Source organism: Solanum stenotomum, chromosome 7, assembly GCF_019186545.1.
Source record: "Solanum stenotomum isolate F172 chromosome 7, ASM1918654v1, whole genome shotgun sequence".
Lineage (NCBI taxonomy): Eukaryota > Viridiplantae > Streptophyta > Magnoliopsida > Solanales > Solanaceae > Solanum > Solanum stenotomum.
In genome coordinates this window covers 30,767,449-30,779,555 of record NC_064288.1, presented here as the reverse complement: position 1 = coordinate 30,779,555, position 12,107 = coordinate 30,767,449, and the positions used below count along the sequence as shown (strand labels likewise).

Genomic DNA, 12,107 nt, shown 5'->3' with positions numbered 1-12,107 from the left:
ATTTGGGGAAATGTAGGCAAGATTATGTGTTAGTACAAAACAATGTACCAAGTATGATAGTTATGCAAACATTTCATGACATGCAATTGACCAAGCTAAAACATGATATAAGAAGGTTAGAAAACATAAGTCATAAAACAATGGTCAATGCAAGATAACATCTTTAGAATATATCTTTGAACACATATGAGATACTTCTTGAAGTAACCTTAGTTCATTATTACTGTGGGAATTAGACTTAACCGACATAGAGACCATGTGAGCTATAACATGATCCCCGATGTCTCCCATACTGAAAAAGGTTGTCATACTTGTCAAGGTAAGGACCATGAATTTTAGCTTAAGTGGACCACTAGCTAATGTCTATCTAGACAATCATCCTATGTGGGCACATAGGTAAGGGATAATGAGATTGCTTCTAGAAACCTGACCTCTACTAACGGGAGAGCCTCCATCTCAATATCCTCTCGATGCTAAGCATAAATCCCACGGAATAGTCATTTCTTACTTGTTTTTATTATCCATGGAAGGGCACGTCATCTTGCCAATCCAAGCTAAGTCATAAGACATCCATGGAAAGGTACAATGAAGTATCCAATTCAAGCTAGGCTTCATTAGGATAACTCCTTATCTTTGATTCAATTAGGTGAGAAAACATTTCAACCTTAGAATCCATACTTTATGTGAGAAAACCTATCACGATCATACTTTCATGTGTTTATGAGAAAATCCTTTCAATAACACATCATTAACATTATCATTGATATTTTACTCTCAAAGCATCCTTAAAACATTTTCATATATTTCATAAGAACATGCATAATTCCATAATTCACCTTTCAAAGCTCAATACCCACTTTCAATCATCAACATTTAGAAAAAAACATGGGTTAGATATGAATTTCATCATAAAATCATGTAAATCTATCAATACATGCTTAATTTCATAAAACTCTTTCTTCATAATCAAAATACCACATCATATGATCATAACTTGAAAAACATGGGGATTACATGGGTTCACGAGAAAATCATCATAAAATCATTCTATTTTAGCAATTCATGCATAAGAGATCATAATTCAATCATTTAAATCAATAATCAAGAGAACCCATGACAGTTGAAGAAAATCCTAACTCAATTGAGGAATTCTAACTTTGAAAATAGGACAATTTAGGGACTCCGTGAATGGAAGGAATCCATGGAGGAAAACTATCATACCTTGAAGCCAATTGCTAATCTTCAATGAAGGAATTGAGACTTGACTTGAAACCCTAGGTTGAATCCTTCTTCTTCTTCAAGTTATAGAGAGAAAAATATTTGAGACAGTTCTTCTTTTTGGTGAATTGAGGGAATGATTTCTATTGGGAAATTGGCTGGTAAAAAGACTTATATATGGGTCTTAGACATAGGCAAAACGATATAATATTAGGTTAGATTAATTAGAAAAAGACTCAATTACCCTTAAAAATAATTGTCAACCTACCATTCACGGACCACTGACGACGGACCGTTGCCAGGATGACGGGTCGTCCTGCACGACCGTCGTTCGTGGTCAGGAACATGTTTTTAGGCCACTGAACCATGGCCACCAACCACGGATTGTGGTCTGACCAACGGTTCGTTAGTCAGGTCGTGGTTTCATGGCTTCTGAAGGTTTTGGGGTGCCTAGTCCACATACCACACCCATGGTCCGTGGTTGGCCTTCGTGGCTGGCATTTGCAACTTCTTGAAATTATCCATGCTACCCTCTTTTGGGTCCGGGATGTTACAATATCTCCCCCTTGGGATCATTCGTTCTCGAATGAGATTCTACGCATCACTTAGAGGAAATGACTCTAAATTAGCAACCCATCATGCATGTAACTTCATCAAAATGCACACAACCAAGGAAGAATATCGACTCCAAACTAAAACATACTTTAAACATCATAAGGAGGATGGAAATTAGAAGCCCAACATGAATGCAAATCTCATAATGCACATACCCGAGGAGGAAAAATATCAACTCCAAGCTAACATTCGAGGAGGAAACATCCATTCCAAGCTAACATGCTCATATCATCATATCAAGTAGTCTACATGCAATTCATGCTCAAATGCATGTATACGAGGAGGAAATATCAACTCCAAGCCAAACATGTTCAACATATCATCTCATGAAGTCTATAGGTAACTCATACTCAATGCACATCAACATGAGGAAAATCAATTTTGTAACGCATTTTCTTTCAAAACATAAGATTTTTCATGAACATGCATAAATAAGGAAATCATGGAAGACACATGACTCCAAAATAAAGAACAAACCATGAGAAGCTCATTACCTCAAGCTAGAATAGGAGTAGAAGGAACAATATGAGGATATCGTGACATCATATCGGCCTCGGTCTCCCAAGTAGCACCCTTAACTAATTGATTCCTCCACAACAATTTCACGGAAGCAACATCTTTATTACTTAACTTCTTAACTTGCCGGTCTAAAATCTCAATCAAAACTTCTTCATATGAGAGGTTCTCCTTAACTCCCAACTCAAATAATGATAATCAAAGAAGTCAAAAATAATTTATGTGTGAAAAATATTAAGATATACCTTGAACTTTGCTAGAAAGATCATATCTACCTCTACATGAATTTTTTAAAATTAAAAATAAAAATTTCACTTCCGTTATATGAAGGGTATATGTGAGCCACTTTTGTAATAATAACGGAATATGTCACGACTCAAATACACCCTAGACATGACATGGTGTATAAGACCCCGAGAGGTCCTACACATGCCACTTGACATGCATTCAAAACAACATAATAGAAAATACGAGAAATAAGGGTAAATAATCCCATATAAATAAAAGATTTTTGACATAATACGGAAGTCCAATCATAGTCCTGACAAGACATCTATTACATCAAAATAATTGGTCGGGACGTAACCCGTACACCACATACAATATCTAAAAAGTAAAGACATATGAAAGCAATAAATGTGACATGGTCCTCGAAATGTGGGGACTCACCAAATCTTCAATTCCTTAAAGCTATCAACTCGTCACGAGCGGAAGGAGAGGAAGCATCACACCCTACATTAGTGAAACAATGTAGACACAAATATGCATTAGTACATAGAATGTACTAAGTATGAGAGATATGCATGAAAACATGAAACATGATCATTAAGGGGACATAATCAAAAATATGGTATGCATAACAAAGCTAAGCCTAGTAAATCCTTTACAGAGACATCATAAATCATGAAACATGTTTAATGCATCTGAAAATCATATGAAAACCTTTATAAAATCATGAAGGACAAATTCGTTCATTTTGTGGGATATTAGCTTTGACTGACAATAGAAGATGCAAACTATAACATGAAATTCGATTTAACTCCCACATCGAGAAGAGAGAGTCTACTTGAAAAGATAGAACTCCGTATCTTATCATATGCTATATGTGGATCCACTAGCTAGATCAGTTAAGACAAACCTATAGGGACACGTAGTTTTGAACTAAAGATTGCTACTAGAGACTACCCTATTTGAGCCTCCACCTCAAAGTTCTCTAAGTGCTAAGTTAAATCCCAACGAAATAGTTATTTTCATAAACTTATCATCATACATGAAAAAGTACAATTCAAATTTTAATCCAAGATTAAACATCATAGAGTAGCTCATTAAATCTTGAATCAAGCATATGCGAGAAAATTTTTCACCAAGCCATGATTCCTTAATATATGAGAAAATATTTCATTAATGCTCATATTAAAGCAACCTAGGTCATAAAATATTCCTTTTCATAAATCATGTATAACTTCATGAAAACATCATTTGTAGATTCATAGTTTCTTCATAAATTCATGTCTTTTAGGATTCATGGTCAAAATCATGATCAATGCACGGGTTCATGTGAAAATAATTGAAAAGTAGGTAATTTAGTCAAGAAAATTATAATAAAATCAAAATTGAACAATTGAATCAACACAATTGAACAATGGAGAATGGAATAAAACCTAATCAATTTGATTGAAATTTGACTTAGAAAATTGAGAAAATTTGGGAATCACTGGGTGAATGAAACACATTGATGAAACCATATATACCTTGAGGATCAAAGCCCATAAGCAATGGTGAAAATGAGAGTTGATTTGAAAACCCTATCTTCTTCTTCCTTGACCTTGAGAGATAATTGAAGGGGATAAATGTAGATGAAATTTGGGGATTTGAGTGAATGGGGGTGTTAGGGAAGTTTAAAGGGTGAAAGGGTAGTTATAGGACTTAAAATAATGATCAAAACAACATAGTATAAGTATTAGATTCATAGGAAAAAACCTAAATACCCTTAAGAATTTACTGGTGAACAATCATACGGTTGGGACCTACGACTCATAAGAATCCCTACGGCCCGTCCTGGTCAACCATAGAACAACCTTCAGACATCCAAAAATTCAATCATTTCACGAGACACTTCTACGATCCCTTGAATTTTCTACGGTCTGTAGACCCTATCTGTAGAACAAAAGTTTAGCTCTAAAATTTCACCAAGTCTAGATCAATTCTACGAGACCATCCTCTGACCCGTAAAACACACAACGACCTGTAAATCCTTTCTCGTAGACTGATGTCTCAATCAATTTCTCTAAATCAACCCTATAGATCTAACAACCCGTCAAACTTCATATGGTTTGTCATGTCAAGTCGTAAGTCAAATTTCAAAAACTTAATTTTCCAAAACTCAACTTTGGGTCCTATGATTCACTTCCTATGGTCCCTAGGTAGGACTCGTAGAATCACTAGCTCAATAGTTTTTCTGCAACTTTTCTTTTCAACTTCCGAGATGTTACAATATCTGTGAACTATTTGTATAACAGTAAGTATATATGAGCCACTTTTATAACAAGTGAAATATAAACTCTAAAGGCCCTTCTGACCATGTGAAATGAAATCATGAGATGAAGTTGAAGTTTTGTAATTTGAACTTTTATATCGTATGTTTTCTTATAAACATAAAAAACCCCATAAGTTATAAAACTATTAAAATTGTCTCAATTCTTTATAGAATCTTACCAAATAAACAAAAGCTTATGAAGTCTCATAATACACCATCACAAAGATATTCTTAAAAAATACAATATTTATTGATCAAACTTTAATTCAATATATATTTTTTAACATATATAAATTGTGGTGTTCTAGTCTTTAATATAGTCATCCCACATTGTACATGCAATTTTCTCACATTCAACTTGCATTTCTTGGTCATATACTAAGAAGACGAACCAACATTGTTACTTTAAGCCATTTGTTGGTAAGTAAATTTGATAAAAAAAATAATGAATTTGGTGAATATAAATGGTAAAGTAGAAATTGATTTGAAGTATTAATAAATTCTATGTAAGTGAGAATAATCATTATATGAGATGTAAATGGTTTAAAAATGAGAGAAGGGTCGAAAATGCCCTTAACGTATTAGAAATGGTTCAAAAATTCCCTTTTTTCATCTATTGGATAAAAAATGCCCTCCATCCACCTATTTGGATAAACAATGTCCTTAAGGTTAAATTTAAGTCTAAAGTTACCCTTCCTTTTAACAGAAGTTAATGTGGCATAAATAAATTATATAATTAAATATGTGACATTATTTTTATTGGTCCATCTATAATTAATTATATCTAATTTCATTCACAATCATATCATTAACCCAATCCATTTATAAAAGACAGCCTTCTTCATATTTAGAAATACCACTGGTCAGAGAGAGTGGAAAACTCATCCCTAATACCCACAATTTCCCCTTCTTCATCATCATAATGGTCTTCTCCATTTTCATCTTCAGGATTTTCATGATCATTTAACTCATCACCAAACTATAAAAAAATAGAAGCTAACTTGGAAATCTCTAAAGCAAATTTGTTTGAAGAAAATAAAGATAGACCCGATTTAAAGTTATCTCCAATAAATCGCTTTTAGTTTCACAAAAAAAATCAGATGATAATTCTTGCTCTGACTGAGCTGGTGATGTCAGAGCAAGAAAGGAGGCGATGTCAGGAGCAAGAAAAGTGACGACACCATGGAAATGGCTGAGAATATTCCTTAATGCTGGATGAATTGGAAAGGAAGATGAAGAAGTGTTGGGCCTTTGAGATAGGTTTGGGTTAGTGGATAATGATTTATGGTCTAATTAATTACCTGTGGACCAATAAAAATAATGTTATATATTTAATTACAAAATTAATTTATGCCACATCAGCTTCTCTTAAAAGAAAGGGTAATTTTAAGCTTAAATAGGGCATTTATTTTAATCAAATAGGTGGAGGATGACATTTTTGAGCCATTTTCAATATGTTAAAAGACAGTTTTGACCCTTTTCCGGTTTAAAAACTAATGATATGAATTATAAATTTTATTTTACATAAGAAATAAATGGTAAGTATTTATAAATGTGGAGTTATTTTTTTCACAAAATATAAATTTGTGAATCAATTTTTATATTTGAAAAAGCCAAAATCATGATTTTTGGAGAATAACATGTACAAACGGTGATTTCATATAGCATGTCCAAATGCTTAGCAAATAACAAAATTGAAGTGCCTCTTATTCCCAATTTTTGAAGTGGATATTGATGTTGACTGGTCAAACTTGTTACTACAATATTTAATTTTGAGAATTAATGGTACCTCTAGTTGATTTTGTGTAGAAGGGGATCTCCTACTACATTTCCGGCTTGCGGTGTGTATAGATCTTTTGTTGCTGTTTGAGGTAAAACTTTGCATTCTTTAGTTGCTCATTTCAGTCGATCTGCAATATACACTTGTATTGGTTTCTCCTTTTCCTTTGATTAGTTATGGCTTTGCCCTAGTAGTGTTGCAAAAACCTAAAATTGATCTCCAGGTTAGGGCAGTCGGCCAAGCCCCCAATTTATTCAAGGATGAACTCGTCAGATTAGCTTTTCTAGTAGTAGCTTTCAACATGGAATTTTCCTATATCTATTCTCCTCAACAAGAAATACTACATTTTTCTTTTGATTGCTAGCAGTAGAGGTTTGGTTTTAGTCATAGACTTTCAGACATACTACACATGTGTTGGTGGTCATGTGATAACAAGTTATATGATTGTGGATAAATTGCTAAATCCTCCAATTACCTATTTACACTTTAACCTTGCATTGACCATATTTTTCATATCAAAACTCGTATCTTTATTAGTGAATAGTGCAGGAATAATGGACAGTACTCATGTTGGTTCTGATGGAAATAAGGAAGAAAGTTTGTCTCACTACTCCATTGTTAAGAAATTGAAGGGATGTGGTGATCAGTCTCCAAGAGCAGAATTGCCATCTGATCCTCTAGGTCCAATCACACCTGATTCCACCCAAGAAGGTGGCGACCACGTAGATGGGTGTTGTTCACCAGTTTGGTCTTCTCTTCACAGGACTCGTTATTGCTTTAATTCTCAACTTTTTGGTGACATGGTTTATACAAATGAAGGAAGTCGACAGACTCCCAAGGGGTTTGGGTTTGATCCATTTGCTCCTGGACCAGATGAACTAATGCTTGCCCCACAATGTAAAAAGTATTTTACAGATTCACGAGCCAAAGTGACACGTCAGCTTAACTTTGAGGAGACTTTGAATTTCAATGAAAATGTTGATCACTTGGACAATGTGGGAACGGTGTCTGAGGATGAGATGTTATTTGAAATGTTGTACAATTCTCTCCTACAAGTTATTACCTCAGAACAGAATGAGGATCATCATTCGAAAGCCTCAACTCCACTTTCAGATTCTGATGGATACAAGACACCTACCTATGCACCTCACCTTAGTGGAGTTTCTGATACTTGCCCTGGTGCTCCTATGAAGCCTGCAAGTCGTTATAAAAGAATTGACAAAGGATTATGCAAAAAGCTTATATTTTGATTATATTTATGTTGCAACTATGTGAAGAAATCTGGGTTCTCTGCCGGAGATTGATTCTAGTACATGACAACCTCACTCATTTTCAGTGTGGTGGCTAACCTCGAACTTGGATGTCATAGAGCATTAACATAGTGTTTAGGTTGTTGAAATCATGACTGTTACTTTTAATTCTAGGAGTTTTATGTACTAATTATGTAGAATTTAATCAGTATTGAGTGACTGTACTCTTGTATCAGTATAATGTATAGGCTTTTGTTGCAACTTCTGATGTGGACAAAAGTCTCTATTTATTTTGATAGTTGATTGGTGGCCATTTTGGTACTTCCATGAACTTTATGTCTAATGATGATCAATGATTGTTAGTGGAGAAATGTTTCATAAACTGACTTTGCTCAAGCTGGTCTTTACATAAATTTCAGTCCAGTTGGCATCTCATCACTTCCTTGATAATGCACGATATCAGACTATTTAGCTTAAGAATCTCAGGCTTCACAAACGGTGTCTACCCCAATGAATTTAAGAACCAGTACTACATAGCCTTGCAGAAAATTGCATCCCAAACACACATAAATACCTCAAAACTTGTTAGGTGTGGAGCGTGCAGTCGTCTTTTGCCTGCCATATGCCTGAAGCTGGCTTTACTTGGGTTTTCAAGCTGAATCTTAAGGTCCAAGGTAATGTTCAGTTTTATTTGTAGAGCAGACCAGTAGATACGTATGGAAAATACTTGGATGCCATTTTAATGCGAGGTAACTTAATCCTGAATATGGTCAATGCCAATATTAACAGAGTATGAAGAAGATGGCAAGAAAGACGACAGCAGACACAACACAGTCCACCAGCTTCTATTCTTGTGTCTATCCCCAATGAAATTTAGGTTGATCTCCTGCCATTTCGATGTGGTCTGTCTAATAGTACCAAATGAGAACAGTAGAAGCCAGATTCAGAATAGATCTGGAAGCTGATAAGTTCACTCAATTGGAACTTGTTCTCTTGGTCTTTAATTAACAGGTTAAGAAAAGTTCCAATTTTATGTTAGGAAATTAAGTGCGTTAAGAGCGTAAGGTTGTCCTGAGCTGTTAGCAAGGAAGGAGATGGGAGTCAGATAAATTGACTGCTGGGATTCAAAGGGTCCTCCAATGTAACACACACTGTACCAGCAGCAACACTCCAATTCCAATGGCCTAAAAAGTGCTTTGAAAATGAAAGGAACAAAAAAGATACTATCAGATAACATGCATATTGGTGTATTTGTCCAAATTCAAACCTCATATCTATGTTGACTTCTGCGCCTTTTCATTTTCTTGCTTCTGGTGCTGTGTAGCTTTCAACCAAATGGGCAAAAATATGGCTTTTCTTTCTGATTGGTGCCAATGAAGAAAAATGGAATGGACAAAAACTTTCTTTTAGGGCTGAAAGGGAACCAAAACAAAGGAAAAAGACCACCATATCGTACTTCTGTAAAATAAAAATAAAATAATTGATGAGGATATAGTAAAATCTTTACTTATAAGGACCCAACTATTTGACATTTGACTATAGTAATAATCCTGGGTAAAATGGAGGATTATTTTATCTTGCGTTTGGTTGGAGCTATTAGGCATTCTTGATCTATCTATCTCATCATTTTTACCTTAATGATGAGATAAGTTATTTCATATACATGGTGGGATAATTTATCTCGGGATAACCAATCCCGAAATAACCTGTTCCCAGCCAAACGAACAAGCGACAAGCGACAAGCACACCCTTTGGTAGTTGGAAACTTGGAATTGAAATATCAATCTGTTCTACATTCTGCTACACGTTAATGGCTCGACGGACCAATCAGTGGTGGTCTCTATGGTGGCAAGAGGATTTGTGATACAAAGCATGATATTGCTATTATATCAGGCTCGTGGGCTCATGGCTGATGAAAGGGCATCGTCAAATTTACCTAAATAATCAGAAACACCTGTATTCATAAACTTTGATGTGTTTTGCTTTTTAGCTTGCTCTTAATTGACAACAGAGGAACTGCAAGAATTAAAAGTACTCGAATACAAACATCTAAGAAGCTGCCTTGTCTTCCCACGACTTGTTTGTTCATATGTTTCAGTCCATTGTCACATGGTTGAGATAAGTTGTGTCTAACATGATAACTCAGGAACATAAAGCAATTCGATTTGTTTAATAATAGGAGATCGAAATCACGTTACACTTGAAAGAAATAACTCCATCTATAGAGTGTACACTTTCCATGATTGTTTCTGTCAGATTTTGCTTTGCAGCTCCCAGTTTATTTCATGGCAGACACATATGCCGCGAGTTCACTCCCTGGTTTCTGAGTTAAAAATGTTACAGCTCATTCAAAGAAGCATCTCCATTTCATTTTTCATAGCAGATACACTTCACTTCAACTTGAAACTAACATCCAATCCTTTTGTAAAATGAAGCTCAACAAGTTTTATTGTACTCTCTGCTGTATATGACAGTGAAAGACAAAACTGATGAAATTGCATCAAGTTAATAGCAAAGCTTCCCAATATGCCTGTTAAACCAGGTCCTGTCCTTGATAAGAAGCACTTGATCTATTCTCATTGTAATTCTTGGTCATCAAAGGGGCTCAGGGTTGAGTATGACAACCACTTTTAGGAGTAGCTAAACTTCAACAGATTTTATTATGGTGGTACAAACAAGGATCTCTAATTTCCAACAAAAACATTTCAAGTACAAAATTCGCAGAAGAACCATTTTACTTAATAAAAGATTCTGAGTTGCAGTACGACAAAATGAATGAATGAGAATTACATGTTGTCACTAACTCCATTATTGTCTACTTTGGTTCAAGACCAGATGAAACAAAGAGCAACTGTACTGCAAACTTAATTTCCTCACCTGTATTACACTAGCTAGATAACACTTGCCTTTTTGTGTGTAACCTATCCCAATAGTTCTTCCTGAGAAAAACATGATTTTTTAAAAATCTACGACAAAATTGTATTTGATAAACACAAATGTAGTAGAGAGAAAGTGTAGAAAGCAAATAGAGAGGACAAGATATTTGTATATATATTAAGTGGGATCTAATAAAAATGATAGTAGTAGTATTCTGAAATCGAAATCGAATCGAATCTAAGTGTGGGACAAGGATACTTACATACAGAAGAAGAGAAAATAAATAAAACAAATCACAGCTTCGTCTTATAATGACAAGTCTGATTAAGGAGCCTCCTGTTAAGAACATCGATGAACAAATCGCAGGTAGAGGAAGTCTTGACACGAATCTTGAATAGAAGATGGACAACCCCAGACAATTTGACGTAAGTAGTGAGATGTAACGCACCGGCCATAACATCGGAATACAAACTGGAGTCGGAAAGTAATCGATCGGCCATGACGGTGAGGGAAATATTCATTGGATGCGTTTGACGGGAGCCAATTTTGCTGGCCAAAAGAGGGGCATCTCCGATAACTTGTCCCTTGTACTGGAGTAGAGCAGATGTGGTGTCGTATTTGAAGCTGACCCGGTTGGGATTTTGGACAGAGAGATCGGCTTTAACGGTGACATTGAGGTGAACTTGGAGTCGAGCGATGTCAAATGAAACATCCAAATCATCTAGGGAAACGGCATCTACTGTCGTGACAGGCTTTTTGGTTTTGAAAACTGTTAAGCCCAAGATGAGTAAGAGAAGCCCTAGAAGGAGAAGGAGAGCGAGGCAGATGAAGCAGCAATTTCTTGCTCTTTTCTTGTTGGAGGATCTGTTAGACATAGAAGTAGGGGATTTGTGGTCTTCCACGTCCATTCTTGTTTGGGGGGGATGAAAATTGAATCAAATCAAATCAAAACAGAGAGAGGGTATGAAGAAAGTAAAAGTAGAATTAAATGCAGGATGGCGGGCAATTTCCCTTTTAATGCCAACTACTAACTGTATGGCCCCCTTGCGATGGAGTGGGACGCATGCACATATGAATTAGTTGACTCCGATTTGGGGGAGAACAATATCGTGTCCTCCTTAATGTGCACGGAAACTATATACTTAAATACTTTTTTTCTCAATAAAGTGTTTTCTACTTTCTAATATTAATAATTTACAATCATAATAAATCACTTTATGTATCCATTTCTTGATTCTCTCTGATTTTTTTCTTTCTTAAAAAAAAGCCCCACTTTAAAGTGTCAAGAGCAGGGTATAATTAAAAAAAAGGAAAA

The 12,107-nt window shown here is 35.3% G+C and overlaps 2 protein-coding genes across 4 annotated transcripts; one reads left to right on the top strand and one right to left on the bottom strand.

Annotated features, from left to right (window-relative positions):
• Nucleotides 1-6,621: 6,621 nt before the first annotated feature.
• LOC125871007 (uncharacterized) lies at nucleotides 6,622-8,283 on the top strand. Of its 3 annotated transcripts, none has more exons than XM_049551581.1 (2): nucleotides 6,622-6,756; nucleotides 7,215-8,282. In XM_049551581.1, the coding sequence occupies exon 2, from the start codon at nucleotides 7,220-7,222 to the stop codon at nucleotides 7,913-7,915; it is 696 nt and encodes a 231-aa protein (XP_049407538.1). In that variant the 5' UTR covers nucleotides 6,622-6,756; nucleotides 7,215-7,219; the 3' UTR covers nucleotides 7,916-8,282. The 3 variants fall into 3 exon arrangements, with proteins under 3 accessions (XP_049407538.1, XP_049407539.1, XP_049407540.1); XM_049551582.1 differs by having other exon boundaries at nucleotides 6,629-6,756; nucleotides 7,210-8,283; XM_049551583.1 differs by having other exon boundaries at nucleotides 6,670-6,756; nucleotides 7,203-8,283.
• Nucleotides 8,284-10,882: 2,599 nt separating this feature from the next.
• Nucleotides 10,883-11,902, bottom strand: LOC125870841 (uncharacterized). Its single transcript, XM_049551384.1, has one exon. It carries the CDS (start codon nucleotides 11,698-11,700, stop codon nucleotides 11,086-11,088), a length of 615 nt encoding a protein of 204 aa, XP_049407341.1. The 5' UTR covers nucleotides 11,701-11,902; the 3' UTR covers nucleotides 10,883-11,085.
• Nucleotides 11,903-12,107: the final 205 nt, after the last annotated feature.

What these genes read in the sequence shown, in the direction of transcription:
- LOC125870841 (XM_049551384.1), bottom strand. Translation starts at nt 11,700, where the DNA reads ATGGACGTGGAAGACCACAAATCCCCTACTTCTATGTCTAACAGATCC.
- LOC125871007 (XM_049551582.1), top strand. Translation starts at nt 7,220, where the DNA reads ATGGACAGTACTCATGTTGGTTCTGATGGAAATAAGGAAGAAAGTTTG.